General features: G+C 38.2%; 1 protein-coding gene across 1 annotated transcript in view; it reads left to right on the forward strand.

Annotated features, from left to right (window-relative positions):
• Positions 1-21,535, forward strand: part of grin2aa (glutamate receptor, ionotropic, N-methyl D-aspartate 2A, a) — a 207,146-nt gene that overhangs the window by 161,262 nt on the left and 24,349 nt on the right. The window contains exons 5-7 of the mRNA XM_077212528.1: positions 9,227-9,429; positions 20,754-20,925; positions 21,258-21,411. Coding sequence (XP_077068643.1) covers positions 9,227-9,429; positions 20,754-20,925; positions 21,258-21,411 — 529 coding nt within the window. The remainder of the gene's footprint in view (positions 1-9,226; positions 9,430-20,753; positions 20,926-21,257; positions 21,412-21,535) is intronic.

Genomic DNA, 21,535 nt, shown 5'->3' on the forward strand with positions numbered 1-21,535 from the left:
ATATGATTAGCTTTATGTGCGGAACAGATTACAATTTAAGAGACTGATTGTCTTCATCTTCATTAGAATGCTGAGATCGAATCAGTCGAGTCAGTTAGTTGAATATAAGAACCAAATCAGTCAGATTTGTGAATTAATCATTCAGACAAGATACAGGAACTGGATCAAACAATTCATTGACTCAAATTAATGATTTATACACATATGTTACCTACATTGTTACTTCTCTCTTGAACTCTCATAAATACGCGGCCCACACATGCTGAGAAAAAAAGAATAAGAATTAAGAATTCATTCCCACGACTTCCTATTCCGTTCCCCAAATTGTGGCAACGTTGTACTTTCCTTGTTTTAGTTCAATTTTGGCCACAATTTAACTAAATTAAAATGATGGAATGAATAAGTACAATGTGGGCATGATATAAGTAAAACGAGGGAATGAACTAGTAAAATGTGGCCACTATGTTACTAAAACAAAGGTTTAAAAAAAACATTTTTTTATATAAATTGTGCCCACAATTCAATACATTGTAAAAAATAAGGCCCAATGTTGTTAATATGAAGTATTTTTTTTTCATATTTATTTTTCACAGGTGGTTTACCTGTATTTTGAATCATGGATTGTTGTGTTTTAGGCTGTGTGTCCACCAAAGTGTTTTTAGCCTGCTGTAAAGACTAGCCTGTAGGCGCCCTGCTGAAAACACCTGGCTGAGGGAGCACATTCTGCTTGTACAACGTCAACAGATGACAACAACAAGTATAATAACAGAACAAAATAATTTAAAACAAGAGCCAGAGCAAATACATTGTATCGACATTTTTATATAGAAACAATACATAAACAAACTATCTGTGAAATGAGATACAAATAACACTTCCGGGGACATTCAGTATCATAGCAAAGCGTCTCAACTGAAACAACCGCTGCAGTGCCGAATCGCTCTCAAGCAAGTTGGTCGGCGTGGTATTTGTCCTGCCCCTCCTTCACTATGATTGGACGGTTGGGTTAAAAGTGACAGTGATGAGCGCTGCGTTTTACCAAAGCTCAACATTTTTCAACTCTCGGCAACCGGTAAAAAAACAATTGGAACCATTGAAAACAATTGGAAAAATACAGTAGCCACTGGAAAAAAAAAAAAACTGTTGGGTGGACTCACGGCCTTAGGGTCGTCAGAGAAAAAATATCCATAAACTTAATGGATAATGTCCTGGCCTATTGGAACAAATTCTTAATTTATGACCACAATATCTATATTTTCTTCCACATGTCATATGTGTTCAAAACAATGTTATGTTGAGTAAATAATGAATTAAAATTTTAAGGTGAACCATTCATTTAAGCGTTTTCTTTTGTGTGTGTGAACTATTAATTTAAGCACTATTTTGGATGTGATTTAGAAACCTAAATTTTGCTGGAAATATTATTATTAAGATGGGATGTCTTTGATTTCATGTACTGATTTGGACGGATTTGGCGAAAGGTCTGAATTCATAATGAAGGTACACCAGACAGAGCAGCAACATGCATTTTTATCCAGATGATATTCCATTCCTCAAAGGGCCTCCAAGTTACTGAAAAACAGTAGGTATTTTGTTCTGTGATTTTTACCCGAGGTTGTGCGAGAAAGACACAAATGTATTCGATTTATGCGGAATTAAAATCACAAAGTATACCTCTGAAACTCAAATTTGCCTAAAATGCTTAAGGAAAAATATTCCCATCTGAATAGGCTTTTGCTGGCTGGCGTGAGATGAAGCATAACCCGAATGGATTGCCCAGGCTCAAGTGTCAGTAAATAGACTCAAATGACGTCTAAACTGAGCAGGTCATTGTGCAGGCAGTATGGGTGATGCTGTGGCAAAACTGTGGCCTAGAGGCAGTTCATCAGACAGTGTCGCTGCTTTTAATCAGAGTGGGTCACTGTAAATCGTGACCAGAGGCTGTGATGAAAATGACTGCGGAGCAGCACCTAATGACGCACATTAGAGCCCTGTTGTATTTTATTCCTCTGTTTATCTTGCTTTAACTCTCTCTCTTTCCCATCTTTATGTCTCAGTCAGGCAGAAATCCCATGCTACTCAGTCCAGCTCTCCTCTACCATCATTGAACTATAAATAATCAACGCCTCACACTTAAAGCAGATCTATCCTCCTCAGATGTTACGGAGGAGTTTGGTTTTCTGGAGCTAATTACAGCTTCAGCCTTCGTGATTAAACTCTGTCCCAACGTTGATTGGCAGCCAGAGAATCTATTGTTGCTGTCTCATGTTGGCTGAATGCTGGATCATGGATCCACATGGGACTTCAACATAAGAACAACTGCTGCCCACACAGAAAACCCAGACTTGACTTGAACGATGGATCCACAGTTTGACAAACAAAAGAGAATATAATTGCTCTCTTAATGGGCTGAACAGTATGCACCACATAAACGTATGAGTGTTTCTTCCCTCTCTTTAACTGCTGGCCATTCAAATGGCAAGATAAAAGAATAGTTCACTCATAACGAACAAGCTGTCATCATTTACTCACACTCTTTGGTTCTGTATGACTTTATTACATCTGTGGAACACAAAATGATTACCGTAATTTTGAAGAATGTGCTGGTCTTTTTATTCCATGCAGAGTGGGAGTGAATGGGAATTAAGGCTTTCAAGTTTAAAAAAGGACACAAAAGTACCATAAAAGTACTTATTATTATTATTATTATTATTATTATTATAGTAAAATTATTATTCACTTCTCTGTGTTCAGTATTTTTTATTTCATTATTTTTATTTTAAATAATATAAAATATTATAATTCTACTTGTGTATATTTTTTCATAATTTGCTTAATTATTTATAATTATTTTAAATTATTGTATATAATTTACTGTATTATTTATTTTAATATAGTGAATAGAAAGTTTTTAATATAGTTTTTAATGTAACTGTCCCTTCACAAACTACATATTTATATAAAATAACCAAAATTAGCAAAAGTGTATATAAATATTTGGTCTGTTTTTCACTCAAAACTATCATATAGTTTCAGAAGACTTAGAATATTTTTTTACAAGAATGACCAGTATATTTTGCAAAAATTTCTTCTTTTGTGCTCTGGTAAAAAAAAGAAAATCTTGGAATGTCGTGAGATTGAATTTTCATTTTTTGGAATACTGCTCCTTTAAGAAAGTTGGAGAATATTCTCATAGTCTCATGGGCATCTGTGTCCATCACTGTACCAAGAGCATGTCAGTGAACAGAATACAATTTTTTGTCAAATACTCCAATGTTCTGCACTACTGATATGAACAATTAATCAACCCTCAGGGTATGACTCCCACATCAGCACTCAGTACCCACATCGTAATTCATTTATGCATCTTTTGGCCCTGGTAATAAATGATGCTTGTAGAAATATATAGAGTGAAGTATCCAAGGTCAATACTCTGCAGCAAGCTGCAGCTCTACCAATGTGGAATTTTGAGTGGGCAGCGGCCGACGCGTTGCTGAGTGTCAGCCGCTTTCAAGCTAGCTATTTGGTTAGTGCTTATATGCACACAGCCCCTCCCCTCTGCAGAGGAGTCATTAATTATACCTCCTCAACCGAATTAGACATGGAGCATTTTATCTTAATAGTTCTCTGCAAGGAAAGCCTCCAGGATGTGCATTATATTTTTTTATCTGGCGAAGGCGTTCTCATTCAATTCAATTCCTCTGTTGCTGTTGAAGGCAGAGCATCTATGAAAGCTTGTCACAAGCCTTCCTCATCCTCATGGGGCCTGAAGGTGAAGCCAGAGCTCTCCAATATTGTGTGACATTCATGTAATCACTCTTGAAGGGGGGAGAAGTTGATTGGAATAGAAGCAGGTTGAGATCTACAAGCACAAAATGTATTTGCACCGTGACCATGGAAATGCACAGCGAGCAAACAATTAAAATGCTAATTTCCCATCCCTGTGGTAAAGTGCTAATGACTTTTCTAGTCATCCAGCATCTAATAAATCGTTCCCAGTGAAGGTTATAGCATGCAGTTTGGAAACCAGTTGAGGACATACATGCACTGTGGGTCAGTGGTGCAGATCGATACATACGCTGTTAAGTACTTCACTGGCTATAGCCTGTTCCTATATTTAAAAAAAAAAATTATGTAAACCTTTTCTTTTCTTTTTTTTTAATTATAAATATGTAGTTTGTGAGGAGACAGGGATACATAAATTGTATTAAAAAATATTTAATACAATTATTTTTTAAATTATTATAATTTTAAATTAGTTCATTACTAATACTATTAGAATTATATATAATTATTTTATAAAAAAATCATCAATGAATCATTTAACATTATAGTTATTAAACATTTTTATACATTTATTTCAATTGCCTTTTGTAAAATAAAATAATTGTGATTTTTTGTAACTCTGTCTCCTCATAAACTATATTTCCTGCAGGTGTTCACAGTGGGTGGAACTATAAACACTCTGGGACAGTCTTATCAGCAAGACAGACATATAATCACAGATAACCATGTCTGTTTGAGTGAACAGAAAATTGATTGTTTTTACAAACATTCGGTGATATGTCAACTGTTCATTAACTGCCAGATGCTCCGATATTTGACAGCAGAATGAAAAAGTGGCGCACCCTGTCTGACATTAAGTAAAACAAAGTTCGATATATCACACTACTGCTTGGCGAAATAACTACCCTGCATTTTCAAGAGATGGACTTTAACATTGTCATGGTTTTGGTCTATTTGTATTTTGTGACTCTTGGTTCGAAGTCCTTTCTGTTCCGTTTTGCCTAGCTTCCATTTTTCTGTTTCCTTAGTTGTCATAGTTATTCATTGTTTAATTGAGTAGAGTCTCACCTGTTCCTCATTGCCACTGTGTATTTAAACCCTCAGTTGTCTTCTGTTCTTTGTCTTGTGTTGAAGTTTTGTCCTGGTGTTTCTGTGTGTTTATTAAATGTTATTTCATCGTTCGTCTGTGTCATGCATGCTTGTCTGGATTATCAAGTCAAGCCAGCATGTGACAACAATCTTCCCCAGCTTCAATACTGACATCCCCTATAAAACCGGTTTAGTTACTTCCTCACGTTTCATCTAGATTATTTCTCAATAGTGATTTTACTGTCAGTATGGCAATGTTAGTCTCACTCAACTTCTTAAAAGTTTTCGCCATCTTCCTAGGGCTTTTTTTTTTACCCCTTTTTTGAAAGTAATTTAAATACTTACAATGCCATTTTTTTAATATGATAATTGTATGTGGACACGTAAGACATAAGACGTACGTTTTAACAGTTTCTACTGTTTGGTAGAGATGCGCGGATGGGCTATTATTTCATCCGCAACCACATCACAAAACTCATCATCCGTCCGCCATCCATCCGCACCAACGTTTTTGACCAATTTTCTCACCCACCATCCGCTGATACAAGGCGCTGCTGATGACAGCCGCGAGACTAGAAACCGCCCGCCACCCGCCCGAATTTATTTCAAATATTTTTTTTCGTCATGTCATCCGCCCGATCCGCGGTTTATCCGCGGAGTCCGCGGCTATAACCGCCAACCGCGCATCTCTACTGTTTGGGCCCCTTAAATAGTCAGAGGCCCCCTTGGTTAATGTGTGCCTGTATCCACAATAACCAAATTTCACTGTCATACAAAAACATAATATATTCAAATGAAATAAGAAAACAAACTTACTTCTCTATTAAGAGCAGTAATACAATGAGGAGGAAATTAAGCATCTTAATTTGGATTCTCTGCTCCATTGCTTCACAAAGTTCCCTTTTAATTATATTTATCTAATGAGGTCATTGAAATGCATAGGCACAGCCTGCTTACTTCGCATAGAGGCGGGATGCAACTGTTTTCATCACAGGCGCTACATTGCCTGTGTTGTTTTATTAGATTTTGAGTGGCTCAAACAGTGTCATTACTTAGTGTCTGGAGCACAAGTGCCTTTCAAGTTTCTCCTATTTCTTTGTCTTTCTCTCTCTCCCTTTGCAAGTCTCTTCCTGTTTTCCTTGTTTTATGCATGGTTTTTAGAATATTCACTGTTCATAAAAGGAAAGAACTTTCACATAAAAGAGACAAGGTTTCACAGCTTGATTGTAATGCCTCATAAATGCATTATGTAGTATATTTAAAACCCCTTCCTTTCACTACTTTTTCAAGTGCAAGGACATTCTAAATGGTTTTCACACAGTATGGTTTGCAGCTATTTGTAGTACGTGTAGTATGTTCTGATTGCATTCAATCTAGTACACAACTTTTTCTATTCAAAGCCGGCAAGTGTAAAATGTAGTGGAGCAGGCAATAATGGATCTAAAAGTTACTCAATAATCACTTCTTGTTTATTTAGTAGTTGTATAAAAGCATTATCACACTCGCATTTATGTTGTTGTCTTGAATATTGACATTGTTTATATCTAGTCTGAAAGGTCTTAAGACATCAGGGGCCCTATTTTAACGTTCTAAGCGCACGGCACAAGTGCATTTAGGGCATGTCCGAATCCACTTTTGCTATACTTTAACAACGGGGAAAAAATGGTTGGCGAGCCCAGCGCATGGTCTAAAAGGGTTGTCCCTATTCTCTTAATGAGTAATGGGTGTGTTTTGGGCGTAACGTGCAATAAACCAATCAGAGTGTAATTTCCCAATCCTTTTAACAGCCAGATGTGCTTGCGGCATGGCAGATTGCTATTTACATGGCAGAATTTGCAAGCGGAAAGACTAAACGTGTCTCCAGAGAGCAAACGGATCTGCTCGTGCGCAAGGTTAAATCGTGCAAGCAGAACATCTACGGGACAAGCCTGATTCCACCATAGCTTTATGTAAACAATAATAATATTTTACATTGTAATCTTTTTATTTTTTATATTTGGCTAGTTCGTGTGCTGCTGCGTGTCCCTGTGTGTGTGTAATAAGCAGAGTGTACACATGTGCATATTACTAATGCGCCCTTTAAATTATGAAAAAATATATTTTGTTGCCTCAAAATAGCAACGCACCAACAATGCGCCTGAACACACCTCGTTTTCAGACCAGACAAATGGGCGCAAATGCATTTGCTATTTAAACAACTTGACGCAGGATGTGAAAATGCTAAATGCGTCGGGTTGAAACTAGCAAAAAATCACTTGCGTTGTGCCTGGCGCTGCATTGTGTTGAGTGTATTATAGGGACCCAGGAGTGCCAGGTCTGGATTTTTACAATATAGGTATGTGTGTGCATTTGTAATGAATGTATGCTGAAATGTGTTTCAAGGGCAACAAAGTTTCAAATACAAATGCTCAAACATATATAATCCAAATAACAGAGGAAAAATAGGGAGAGCAAGCTGAGCCAGAGGCCGAAATGAGCAGAATGAAAACAAGAGAGAGAGTGTGTGTACTACTCATGAGACGGTGGAAAGAAGTTAGATGAGAGAAAAAAGCAGCAAGGACTAGGTTTATCAATTTCTGAATCCTGTTCCATTAAGAATTAATAGCTAGGTGCAGTTTCAACTCAAGACAGCATTGTGTTGTTCTTAGCATTTGCACTCTTTTTTCATTGGTGGGCTTGCTGACGTCAGCTCACCCTTCCAAAACACACTGAATTATTCAGTTGCTTGTGGCCTATCGCTCCATCATCAGCAACATATGTTTCATGCATAAGCATCACTATCGACACTCAAAGTGGGAATTTTGCCCGAATATTACACGTCTTTACTCCAGCATCACTAAAATGTTTGCATGACATCTCTGTAAATGACTGACTATACAAGAGGAGTCATGTCCTTTTATTTTCAGAAAAGAAAATACTCTGAAAACATTGAATTCATTAATCATTCTTTTAGGGTGGGAAGCCTGACAGAAACTGCTAGGAGTTACTTTTGTTTTCAGTTGAGACAGATAAGCTGGGTGAGCCATTTTTACCTACAATGCTTGACAAAAGAAATGTACCATCAAACCAAATGAAACATATTAATGAAATGAAATTTTCACACAGTGGAACAAGAAGCGTTGAAGAAAGTTGGAGGGGGAATTCAAAAAGAAAGGCGCTTAAACTCTAATAAGGTTACGGTTGAATCGGCGGCTGTGCTGCTGATAAAGGGAATTCTGACGGTGTCAGACACGTCCTCAGTCCCCGGTTCATCAGGAGTAGGAGAACCACGATTACGGCTTCCTCCTAAAACTTGCTGATAGGATTAACAGCATTAACCCAAATTTCCTTTGACACTGGTTAGCACTTCTGCAGCTAGTGAGATCACTGTTCATCTTTCTCCAGTACACTGACCTTGCACACTTAGGGGAGTTTGGTGTATCTTAGCCATGGATCTTTGACTGAGACTCCAGCAGATCTGCTTGGTATCTTGACATCATGACTGAACGTCTTTTTCAGGGGGATTTTCTTGTTCCCCAGAGTGGCACCAATCTGGGTATCATCCGGGTATTGTTGGCCTACTGTGTAATGAAGACTGAGTATTCCAACATTATACTAATTTGACAAGCAACTTTTTCCCTATGTAGGCAAGGCAAGGAAAGTTTATTTATATAGCACATTTCATACACAATGGTAATTCAAAGTGCTTTACATAGAAGAAATTAAAATAATCAAAAGAAATCAGAATAATTAAAACAGTTTAGAATAAACAGTATAGTATAGCAGAGAAGTGTGCATATTCGGATACAAGGAATGTGTTATATGCAAGCTTTTCATAATGTTGTTTTATTATGAATGTGTTGGGCTGGCCTGTGTGGATCTGATATGATTCAGTCTCAAGCATTGCTTTACCCCACACCTTGCCCTCTGGGACAGAGAGGAAGATACAAAGCAGAGATGGATCCCTCAGCAAATACATGCTTAGTGATCACAGTCTAGCCACAGAAGACTGACAGACAAACATGGCATCCAGAGAAAAAATGACTCTTTGCTTATTGTGACACTGGTGATGTCAAGACAGAGGGAGACTTTCCCTTTCACTACTATAATTTGAAAAATAAACTCATTCCACATTCAGCCGAACAAATATTTTAATATTTTTAAATGAATTTTATTTTGTTTATTTTCATTATGTTTTAATGATTCTTATTATAATTAACACCTACATTTTCATTTTTTTTTCTGTCACTGTTATTATTATGTGTATTGATACATGATAATATTGCAAGTAAATAACAATAATGCCAATAAATTAGTTTGAAATGTAAAATTAAGCAAGAATATGAAACTCTTCTTTTTGGTTTATTTCCAGATGGGCAAATGGGAGAACCAGAGTTTGACCTTGAAATACCCGGTGTGGCCTCGCTTCAACTCGTTTGGCGATGCAGAGACAGACGACAATCACCTGACCATTGTAACACTAGAGGAGAAGCCCTTTGTCATCGTGGAGAATGTGGAGCGCCTAACGGGCACCTGCATGAGAAACTCTGTGCCCTGTCGTAAACACATCAAAGAGTGAGGCTTGTTTTTCTTAACCTCCCCTCATGCTCACCTTTCCCATCACTCACGTCACCTCAAAAAATCACTCTCAAACTGTTGGACGTTTGACGTTTTGGCCTTAGAGAGGTGCAAAGAGGCATGTAAGCTAGCTTGTTTGATATATGTTGAGTGTTGTTGACTGCATGACTACATATCAATCAAGACACTCACCTTTATTTCTATAGTGCTTTTTACAATACAGACTGTTTCAAAGCAGCTTTACAGTGAAAACAGGAAAATAATGCAACAAAGTTTGTTTCGTCTGGACAGCAGATCTAGAAGAAAATAGTGTCATAGTCCAGCTTAAGTAAGTTCAGTAATGGTTCGTTTTTTTTTTTGCAAAAAAGTTATTAATTTAGTTAATTTATATATATATAGCCGCTCTGGTGAAAACAGTGGTGTCATCGTCCAGCTCAGTTCAGTTCTCATACAATGGTGTCAATGCAGGCAGATCAATAATATTGTTGAATATTAAGTATCTCTTAATATCTCTTACTTAATATTAAGTAAGCAAGCCAAAATCCAAAGGCGACTGTGGCAAGGAACCAAAACTCCATCAGGAGACAGAATGGAGAAAAAAACAGGCTCAGTCGAGGGGCCAGTTCTCCTCTGGCCAATGAACCAACAGTGTACAGTATGTTAATGATTCAGGCAGAATTACAGGTCTGGAGTCGGAACATTGGATCGTAACATTCAGATCCATCTGGTTGAAGATCAGAGTCATTACGTCGGTATGGAGACAGGTTTGTTGAGGATCAGTGCTGATGGCTGTCGTGTCGATGAGGCATTCACAGGGGAGAGTAGTTGGCACAATCTCTGCTGACACTTGCAGGGATGCGTTGTGGTCATGTCTAGTCGCAGATCCACCATCTTATCTGGATACAGAGAGTAATACAGAGAGACTAATATTAGCATATATGCCATTTTTCTTATGATGTAACGAGTACACCGGGTGTAAGTGTGGTAGAGTGTTACTGTCCACATGTAGTTGGAAGAAACATTTGATTTTTACAAGTATAAACTGAGTCTTAGGTGCTTATTGTCAGAGAGACATGAAGGTGTTTTGAAAAAAAAAAGTATACTACTGCTTAAAAAGTTTGGGGTCGGTAAGATTTTTCAAATATCTTGAAAGTCTCTTGTGTTCATTTACATTTTTATGTGCATTTAATTATTTAAAAATGTATTATTATTATTATTATTTTGTGCTAGTAATTATTTTTGGTGGAAACCGTGATACTTTTTTTTCAAAAGTTCAAAATAACTTTTATTTAATTTTTTTTTTTAACATTACAGATGTATTTACTGTCACTTTTGATCAAATTAATGCATCCTTGATGAATAAAAAAGTATTTATTTAATTTTAAAAAAAAGTACTACTGACCCCAAACTTTTGAAAGGTAGTGTACACTTTTGAGCATATATACAAGTATTTAAAAGTTCAGTCATAAAAGTTCTTGTGATCTGTGAGCCATGATTTATGGAGACTGTGAGAACTGCCCATGTCCCTTAAAGAAATACACAGGAGCTTTTATTGGATTTCATACACTGCTAAATAGGGCGAAGAATATATGATCTCAAAGGATCACTATAGCCTGCTCTGTATGCATGCAGATTAGTCTCATCAAAGAACTGAGCACACACACAAACACTCGAGAGAATACATGGATTCCACACATGTCCACTTGCAAGCAGGCCAACGCTCTCTGTTGTTTTCCTCCAATGGCACAATTCCCACTCAAGCATCCATTGTGCCCGTTTGGAGGAAGAGGAGGCAGGAATTACTGAGGCATGCAAAGACACTGGCAGGATAGACCTGCCTCTCTCTCTCTCTCTCTCTCTCTCTCTCTCTCTCCCTCAGCCTTACTTTATTGGTTCCTCATCTGTTTGGTTTTATCAGCAAAATTACTCAGCCAACTTAACTACTTAGCCATAATCACAGTAAACAGAACTAGAACTTGTTAACTTTAGTGCATCAGAAAACCCAACGGGAACTTCTGCCCTGATTCAACCTAACGTAAACAAGATCAGAGAGTTGTTATTATCTTCTGTTTTATGATTAATTTCTGTGTGGTTTGACAAACAGCCTTTAAATTACATTCCCAAAAGCTAAAAGTTTTATGGTAAAAGCTATAGAAAATTCCCCAGTTATTTGAAAGCTCATCTGTCAGTGATGTGTACAGTTTTAATTTGCATAAGTAATTTCAAAGGTATAGTTCACCCAAATGCTCGAAAGGAAATTAATAATTTTCTTCAGCATAGATGCATTAAATTGATCAAAAGTCACAGTAAAGGTGAACCTTGTTTCAAAAACATATTTTAAATAAATACCACTCATTTGTAATTCAAAGAATCATTAAAAAAAAATCCACAAAAATATAAAGCTACATAATGTTTTCAACATTGATAATAATAAATGTTTCTTGAGGCAGCAAATTAGAATGGTTTCTGAAGGGTCATGTGAAACTGAAGACTAAAGTAATGATGCTGAATATTCAGCTTTGCCATCACAGGAATTACAATTACAAATGTACAATTACATTTTAAAAATATAACAATAGAAAACGTTATTTTAAATTGTACAAATATTTCACCAAATTATTGTTTTTACTGTATTTTTTATAAAATAAATGCAGCCTTGGTGAGCAGCCTTCTTCCAAAAACAAATTGTACAGACTTCAAACTTGTCATTATTTACAAAGCCTCATGTCTTCTCCAAACCTGTATGACTGTAAGGAAGTCCACTGAAAGAGAGTAAGCACTCATGTGGAGTTTAACAAACATGAACAATAAACAAAGACCTGACTTAAAACATGAAACAAACTTGACACAAAACAACGTGACATATCCGCCCCCTCAAAAAAGGGCAGCACCCGACGCCCTAACGAACCACCCAACAAAATAAACACAAAACAACATATAGTGCAGAAGGGTGGAGGCTGTCTAGGGGGAGGGATGGAGGGCCAGGATCGTGAAGAGAAAGAGCGCCTGGATTGTGGTCTAGACTGTGCAGCGGTGGCAGACTTGGATCATGGAGCAGAGGCGGCCCTGAGCCGTTGGGCAGAGGAGGGACTGGACTGTGGAGCAGTGGTGGACCTGGGCTGTTGGGCAGAGGACGGACTGGACCGTGGAGCAGAGGGTCGGGGTGCACTTGCGGCCCTGGAGCGTAGAGCAGTAGACCGTGGAGCAGTAGACCGTGGAGTGTTAGCAGACCTGGACCGTGGAGCAGAGGGTCGTGGAGCATCGGCGGGCCTGGAACTACCTCCGTAGCATGAGGCACAGTGAGTTCATGGGTGGCCTCTGTGGCCATAGCACTTAACAGAAGGGCATGGTCAATGTATTCTGCAATGGACCAGTCTATCTTTCCCCCAGGAAGCCCCGAACAAATCACATATTCTTCAATGGGTTGATTCGCCTGGCGCAAATGTAGCAAAGTAACTGCTAGGTTCATTTTAGAGGTCTAGCGGTCTGTAAGAAAGTTCACTGAAAGTAAGTTGCAGTAAGAACCCATGTGCTCATGAACCCATTTGTTATGTTAATTTAAAGGAGAACTCCGGGCAATTTTTAAGTTAATCTTGATCGTTATACCTTTGTGAGTACGGTCTATAGAAAAAAAAACGAACCAGATTAGTGCTTGGAACACTGAGCTGCTACAGCTAATGCCCAGAGCTCCAACTCAGCTAAAACGGCAGTTATGGGGGCATATACATAAAGAGTGTCTTAGTGCCTCTTAACAGACACAAAATGCAATTAAAATGTCTGTCCAACATGAACAGGGCCCTTACATGTGAACAAAATACGTTTAGCAACTTAGCCATTGTTTAAATTCACCTAACTAGTGTTTAGACGGCTAGCTGTAGTCTCGCGCTGAAGTCCCGTGGGAACTCAGTTGTAGCCGGAAAAAGGTACATAGAAAGGTAGAAGAAATTGTTCGCGTTTGTGCCGTTCCGAATTGAGGCAACAGAATGCGAAAATACAAGAACTTACAATTTCATCGTCTTCCTTTCCATGACCTCGAGATTCTGTAGTTGTACTTCAACTTGATGTGCAAACTCCCATACTAGTACTATGCGCTAAAGTTTACCGCATATGCAGCGAACACTTTGACAAGGATGACTACACAGACACAACACAGCGGGGCTGGTTGAAGAAAAAAGCCAATAAGTGGACGAAGACGGGTGCAACCACTGTGGAGGTAATGTAAACTTTATTTATCCTTCCATTTGGGCACACACGGCTTGAGGAGAGATATTTACCTTTTTCCGGCTACAACCGAGTTCCCACGGGACTTCAGCGCGAGACTACAGCTAGCCATCTAAAACACTATTTAGGTGAATTTAAACAATGGCCAAGTTACTAAATGCACCTTGTACACATGCAAGGGCCATGTTCATGTTGGACAGACATTTTAATTGCATTTTGTGTCTGTTAAGAGGCACAAAGACACTCTTTATGTATATGCCGTTTTAGCTGAGTTGGAGCTCTGGGCATTAGCTGTAACAGCTCCGTGTTGCAATCACCAATCCGGTTCGTTTTTTTTTTCTATAGACAGTACTGACATAGGTATAATGATCAAGATTAACTTAAAAATTCTCCTTTCTCCTTTAACATAACAAATAAAGGTCATAAACAAAGACCTGACTTGAAACGAACATGAAATAAACAAACTCACCAACAGAGATTACAGTGAACAAAGGTACAGTAGACAAAGGAACAATGAAACATGAGGGCTATATATATACACAAAGACTAATGAGCAATTAGAAACACCTGTAAAAAGAGACCATAAACCAATCACAAAACAGAACAAAAAAAAAACATGACACATTCACAAGGGGGGCACATGGCAGGATAACATGAGGAGCAAGGGAAGCACATGACTGTGACTAAACTTTAAAATAAACTACATGAAACGCATAAACATGAAACAAAACCCAAAACAATGACAACTTATATTTTTGCATTCTTTTTAAACCTTGAAAGCTCCCAGTACCCATTTATTGTAATTGCAAGTATGACCTCAAAAAATAAGAAATAATAAAATTTCATGAAAGAAGAAAGCCAATTTTTATCTTCATGAGTGAACTAATCCTTTAACCTCAGAATAATTAATTATATTAATGTGAAGGTTTTTTTTTTTTGGCCCAGTCTGACAGATAGACAGTCTAACACTTATTAACATAGATAAATCTGATGATGTGGTATCCTCAGCTGTCATTTTCACCCTCTACTTCAGCTGCCACTGAAGTCTGTAGATGCAGAAACTGATGCAGTGCCAGCTTGACAAGCCACAGACACAAATGAAACATCCTTCAGTGACCAGGACACACACACAAATGCAAACAATTCAAGATCACTCTGCGCCATTGAGATATTTGTGCTTTCAAAGCAAATGTCAAGAATTCAGATATCTTAAACCTGTTGTCAACTCACAGTCTAACCTCCATCTTTTAGCTCCATCTTTTATCTGCCTAGATTTACACATTCTGTTGTCTTGGCAAGTGACCACATTAGCATGCCATATTTCTCTAAAAGAAGAAACAAACATGGCGGACAGTGTGTCTTCATAAGAATGTAATTGGTGTTGTAAATGAAGCGAGGAAGTGTTCTGGTAACATAAGGGATCCCTTCTTATTGCCGCTGGGGTAATCGAAATGTGAAGAAGACTGTAATAATATGGATTCTGCCATGTGAGAGTTTGAATAGAGGCTCTGCAGGAGCCGGGGGAATTCATCATGTGCATCATAGCCAGCACAGAGGGGAAAAGATTGATTTTAAACTGGATTTTGCCTAGGCAGTCGAATGTGTGTCTTTCTCATTGTGGAGACAGGAAAGTTTGTTAAATTCTGCAGTCAGAAGGCATCAGGCCACTTCCTGCTGCCAAAAACACTCCTCTGCTTTTATGTGATCAGTGCTAGGCTGGCTTTACAATAAGCTTCCCACCAAAACACAATAGCAGGGAACACACATTTTATTGCTCAGCTTTTACGTTTTTGGTAGACTGCATTGTCTCTGTATTGTAAACTAATTTATTTTGTTCAGATATTAGTTGTAGAACAGCTAGGACAATCAGTGAGCACTGTAATTGATTAAAAATGTATTCTATTCTATTCTATTCCTTAGTATCTTTTCCCCCAGGCTTATACAATACACATGCACTTTCTCTGGCCATACATGGCTGGAAGCATTTATAAATTTTGCATTATTTTGAAGTAACTGATATTTATAGCTGTTGCAATCAAATTACATCGGGGGGACACATATGGCGATAGTTCACAGTAAGAAGAAGGAATTGGTGCACATGGGAGCAATCCCATGGGAGACAAAGTATATTCATAAGTGGGGGTTTTTTTCTTAGTGTTGATCTTTTTAAAGAACATAGAAATCTGAGTCTTAATTAGTTTCAGTCTAAAAGTTAAATGAGGCTCCCAGGTGGCTTTGCTAGTTTAAGTGTTCTCTGTATGAACTCCAAAGTGGTGATGCTCCACTCTCTCAGATGGGGGCTTGATTACTAATGCAGCTCTGTCATGTCTGCAACCCTGTCATTTTTTTTAAACCAAAGTAAAAAAGAAAGAAAAAAATTCTACAAGCTTAGCTGCTTTGTACATCTGCCTGATAAATGTATATAGTGCTATATTTACTTGAGTCTCTCATAATTATGTCCAAAACATTCCTCCCCCAGAGAGGATGTTGTGCAGACTTGTGGTTGAGCATCTGAGCTGTTAACCAAAATATTGTAAGTTTAAACACAAGAAGAGACAGTCCATTAACCACTGCCATTGTGCCCTTGAGCAAAGCATTTAACCTCAGGCTACTCCAAGAGGACTGTCCCTGTAATAAGTGTACTGTAAATTATCTTGGACAAAAGCAAAAGTTTCACGTGTCCCTGACTCATGTGTAAAGATCTCTGTGATTAAAAAATGTGCACAACTCTTCCTCACTACTTGTCAACATGACCATGTTAAAAACATCTGATCAAGTGACAGTGTTAAATACAGGTGTAAATGGAGGACTAGGAGCGCCACCTATAAATGTGAATTATATGCATAAATTAATAATACATGTATTAATAAATAAATGTTTATCGGATTCTTGTTAAAAATGTTAAATGTAACGATAAAGAATAAATTAAAGTCATTGCATTTTTTTAATCCTTGTGCCATTTGGCATGATTGAAGTGATTTATATATTTACATTTTTATTTAATAAAAGTTTACAATTGAATTATAATTAAATAAATTGATCAATTTTAATGTTATAAGCCTTCGTTTTAACACTCATAGTCCCTACCAGGTATACAATTCAATGTGTCTGGCTAACCATTTGTGATTGGATTACACCAGATAGATTTTAATATGAGGTTGTAAACAGGATGTTTGTTTGGGTGAGGTAATATTCTTCAACTAAGAAATGAATAAGGGGGTGAATGAGAATATGAACACTAGACATAAGCTGTAGTAATGCAGGTCCTACTCCAGTCAACGCCTCCTGACTGTGTCTAAGAGCAGGACTTTCTCCCCCAGTCCAAATGAAATAAAAATCTTGACTGCCTTTAAATAGAATTGTCTTCCTCCTCGCTCAGGAAAACAGGAATCCCTGTGCAATTAAATCGGCACAGAATGACGGTGGTCTTTACGAGGCATCAGAAATCTCCAGCCAACTGCAATTTTCACCAGAGGTTTGGCACTCCCTTGATGGCTCCCAGAGTGGCTCTCATGGGAAAGCCCTACTATTTATTGTAATTAAGAAAAATCTCCACTGCCGGCAGCAAAAGGCTCTATCGTTCATGCTTCAGCAGACTATACCTACTGTACTTTAATCCCAGCTAGAGCCTGATCTGCACAAGCAGACAGCTGTCCAAAATATGCTTTAGACACAATGCAGCTAAATACGATTGTGACTCCTCTTCTGAGTGCTTAATCCTGTTTTGTTTACACAGAGATTGGTTATACATGCAGTGAAAATCATGTGAAGCTCACATATCCAATATACTGTTATGCCGGGGACACACTTAACGACTAGCTGAAACATTCTAAGACTGAACTGAACACACTTACAGACTGTTTCCAATGACTGGAGCAGATTTTAAACACCGACTGAACGCAACTGTCTCTGACTCGACGCGTTTGGGCATGATCAGTCGTAAGTATCAAATTACATTCATAATCAACCATAGTGTCCCCGGCTTAACTATACTATACTAAAAGGGCTACAAAGATAACAACTATCATTTCGCTCCTAACTTCATGTTTTTGGTGAGAGAAAAATGTTTTTACTTTTTTTGTGTGATTTATAAACATGAAGTAGCAATGACATAGTGTGTGATGAAGGTAGTCATGGAATCAGAGACTTGAAATTCTAATCACTCTGAGTACAACATTTTTTCTGTTCACACTGACTTTTGATCTGAATTTACTCTCCAAAAACTCAGGGTTGTAACAAAATGAATGGGGCAACCCATAAATTATGTTCCAGAGAGAGCATGTTTATTTAAAACAAAAGGCACTTCTGTAAATGACAGTTTAGTAATAAGTGTTTGTAGTTGTTAACATTTCTTTCGTTAAACATATCTGACTAAAAATGGATTAAACTCTTATCTACACTGCATTTCGCAAGTTTGGGGTCGGTAAAACGTTTTTTAAAAAAAAAAATTTTTTATAAAGAAGTCACTTTTGTACGGAGCCCCCCTAGTCCCACTTTGTAAAAAAAAATATTATTATTATCTCGTGGCCTCAAGATATTAACTCCTGGCCTCAAGATACTAACTCCTGGCCTCAAGATAGTAACTCGTGGCCTCAAGATACTAACTCGTGGCCTCAAGATAAAGCTGCCACCTGCTTAAGGCACTTGGTAGGCTAATAGCTATGGATTGAGAGCATTTGATATAGTTGTATTTTAATTTAGGGATGCGTTACCAGGATATACTGAACACACTTGCTTTGCAAGGGATTCAGTAAAAGGCAGTGAAAGGAACACTCCACCGTTTTTTGAAATTGAGGTTATTCACTGTCTCACCTACATTCAGATAGTATTTAGATTTAGTTGCGTCGCACAGTAAAGAACTTATCTGAAGCAGCAGAAAGGAGCAGCAACTGGCTGTGGTTGAGACGGAAAGATTCTAGCTGGCTGTGTACAGGCCGCCATGCTACGGTTTCATAGAATTCTTGAAAACTTGAAGAGTCTGTTGGTTTATTTGTATAGGTTGTATAGTATTTACAGTCATTACGTTCCTGTGTATATTGCCTGAATGATGGGTGGTTGGGCAGATATTGTGTTTTGCGGTAGGTGGTATGCCATACGGAACCATTGCCACTGAAACTGCATATTAACGCACCAGTGTGGCTCGACAGCCTTAGTCAAACGGGTTGGCACGTATGGTTGGGTTGCGGAGAGATTGTGAGATTGTGGTTAGGTCTCAGCAGCAGGAGGGATGTAGAGGTCAGTAAGCTGGGCTGAGTTGAGTGGGGGACGGAGGGGGGTGACTCTGGGACGCCAGAGTCACTGTCGAGCCCTCTTGAGGTGTCGTGGGCTAGTCGACGAAACACTGAGGATGGAAGGTACCCACTTGAAGACCCTAGAGATGTCCCCTACTCAGGTCAATCCAGACGGTTGTCATGGGGGGACCGCACTGTGGTTGCAGCCGTTGTGTGTGCTGACGCGTGTTAACACTAGACAGAAGGAGATTTACATCACCATATGGAAAGAAGCGTAAATGGATGGAGAGGCATAGGTTACTGTAAAGCTATGTCTTAGTTGGTGTTTATCTTGGCGAAAGCCGAGTACAGATCAGCATGAAGTTTTAACATCTACTCTCGTGTAATGGAAATCATAGGTGGGCAAATGCATTTTTGTCGAAGTGCATGCATCATCGTAGTCTGGCAGCGGCGCCGAAGTAGCAGGCGAAGCACTGATACTTGGGCGCAGAGATATCACGCAACACCTGAAATAAAGCTTGCTACAAAGAACCGGCAAAAGTAATGATTATGCATGAAACATTTTAATTGTTTATTAATAAATTAGTGTTTTCTATGTTAGTGACTGCAAAGATACTATTGACGATGCAGACTCGCCATCTTCGCAGTAGCTAGTGAACGCGTCTAAAGAGAAATGCACACTTCATATGAATTAGCCGACATAAGCAGAGAGAAGCCAATTTCTTTTTGTTTTTAATTGTTTCGTTTGAAAGTAGACATTTCGAGCTTTCTATAGATATACTTTTCAGGTCTGAGTTTTGGTTAATTTATGAGACGCGCTCCAGTTCACGCGCCGGCGCCTCCAGTGTCCTGATTATATTGTCTACTATATACATTTGCATCTTATTAATTAATCCAGGCAAATTTGTTGATGAAACATTGCTTAAAATGAAGATACAATTTATACAAAACAAAATTTTCAAGCAAAAATAATATTCGAAGATTGCTGAGAATTATTTGATTATTATTCGAAAACCGCAAATTAAAATACAACTTTATCAAATGCTCTCTATCCATAGCTATTATCCTACCAAGAAGTGCCTTAAGCGGGTGGCAGCTTTAGCGTGCACTTTCTGCTTTGGGGAGAAAAGCTGCTCCATTGTGCATTCTCCTTTTATATACACTTGTCTTGAGGCTACGAGTTACTATCTTGAGGCCACAAGTTACTATCTTGAGGCCACGAGTTAGTATATCTTGAGGCCACGAGTTAGTATCTTGAGGCCACGAGTTAGTATCTTGAGGCCACCAGTTACTATCTTGAGGCCACCAGTTACTATCTTGAGGACACGAGTTACTATCTTGAGGCAACGAGATAGTTATAATTATTTTTTTTTGACAAAGTGGGACTAGGCGGGCTCCGTATTTTTGCTCACCAAGGCTGCATTTATTTGATACATTAAAAACAGTAATACTATTACAATTTAAAGTAACCATTTTCTATTATATTCTACTATAATGTAATTTATTCATGTGATGGCAAAGCTGAATTTTCAGCATTATTATTTCAGTCTTCATTGTCACATGATTCTTCTAAAATAATAATAATATGATGATTTTATGCTCAAGAAACTTATTATTATTATCAATGTTAAAACAGTTGTGCTGCTTTTTTTGTGTGCAATTTCAAGAGTGACTGCTGTATTTTTTTAATGCACAAAACTCTGCATTTCTTACTGCTTTGAATGTTCATTGCAACACATGCCATATATCTCCCCCTACATTAATTAATCTAGAAACTGCATCAGTCAGTTAAGTGTGAAATGTTCCTGACATCATGATTCAGATATTTTGCTTTAAGTTGAGCTTTGATTAATATGCTCTATTCATCAGCAACACCACCGAGGGAGGAGGAACATACATCAAAAAGTGCTGCAAAGGCTTCTGCATCGACATACTCAAGAAAATTGCTCGGAATGTGAAGTTCACCTATGACCTTTATCTAGTGACCAACGGGAAGCACGGCAAGAAGATCAACAATGTGTGGAACGGCATGGTGGGAGAGGTGAGAAGATTTAAATAGCCAAATCTGCTTTTCCATTTACAGTACTAAACAAAGGTTAGACTGAATAAAATTTTGTTCACAGAAGCGGAGTGAGCTTCTCTCTCTTTCTCTACACTGGAAGTAATCACTCAAAGCCTGAAAGCAATCAAATGTGAAATTGGGGAAAAGAGCTACTGTAGATATTTGTTCAATTTTGATCCAGAGGAGTGAAATGCTGTTGAAACTCAAAGTTTCATTTGGTTGCAAAAATAAATTGAAATATCCCAGGTGTTCTGTATACAAATTTAGCAGATTTTGTCTGAACCTTTTTGTTGTCTTGTCTTCTGCCACAGGTGTTGACCAAAAAAGCAGTCATGGCCGTGGGCTCCCTGACAATCAATGAGGAGCGCTCAGAGGTCATCGATTTCTCCGTCCCCTTCGTGGAAACGGGGATTAGTGTGATGGTATCCCGTAGCAACGGAACTGTCTCTCCATCAGCGTTTTTAGGTAACTATCTGCAGGGCACAGCGGCCGTTTTCCTGATGATCGTGAGAGGCGCATCTTATTTCCACCTGTCAAAATATTGAGGTCTTCTCACCAATCAAAGCACAGATCTAACAGGCCAATAGAG

This window comes from Siphateles boraxobius, unplaced genomic scaffold, assembly GCF_051911475.1.
Source record: "Siphateles boraxobius isolate OS27281-9 unplaced genomic scaffold, OSU_SipBor_1 66, whole genome shotgun sequence".
Classification (NCBI taxonomy): domain Eukaryota; kingdom Metazoa; phylum Chordata; class Actinopteri; order Cypriniformes; family Leuciscidae; genus Siphateles; species Siphateles boraxobius.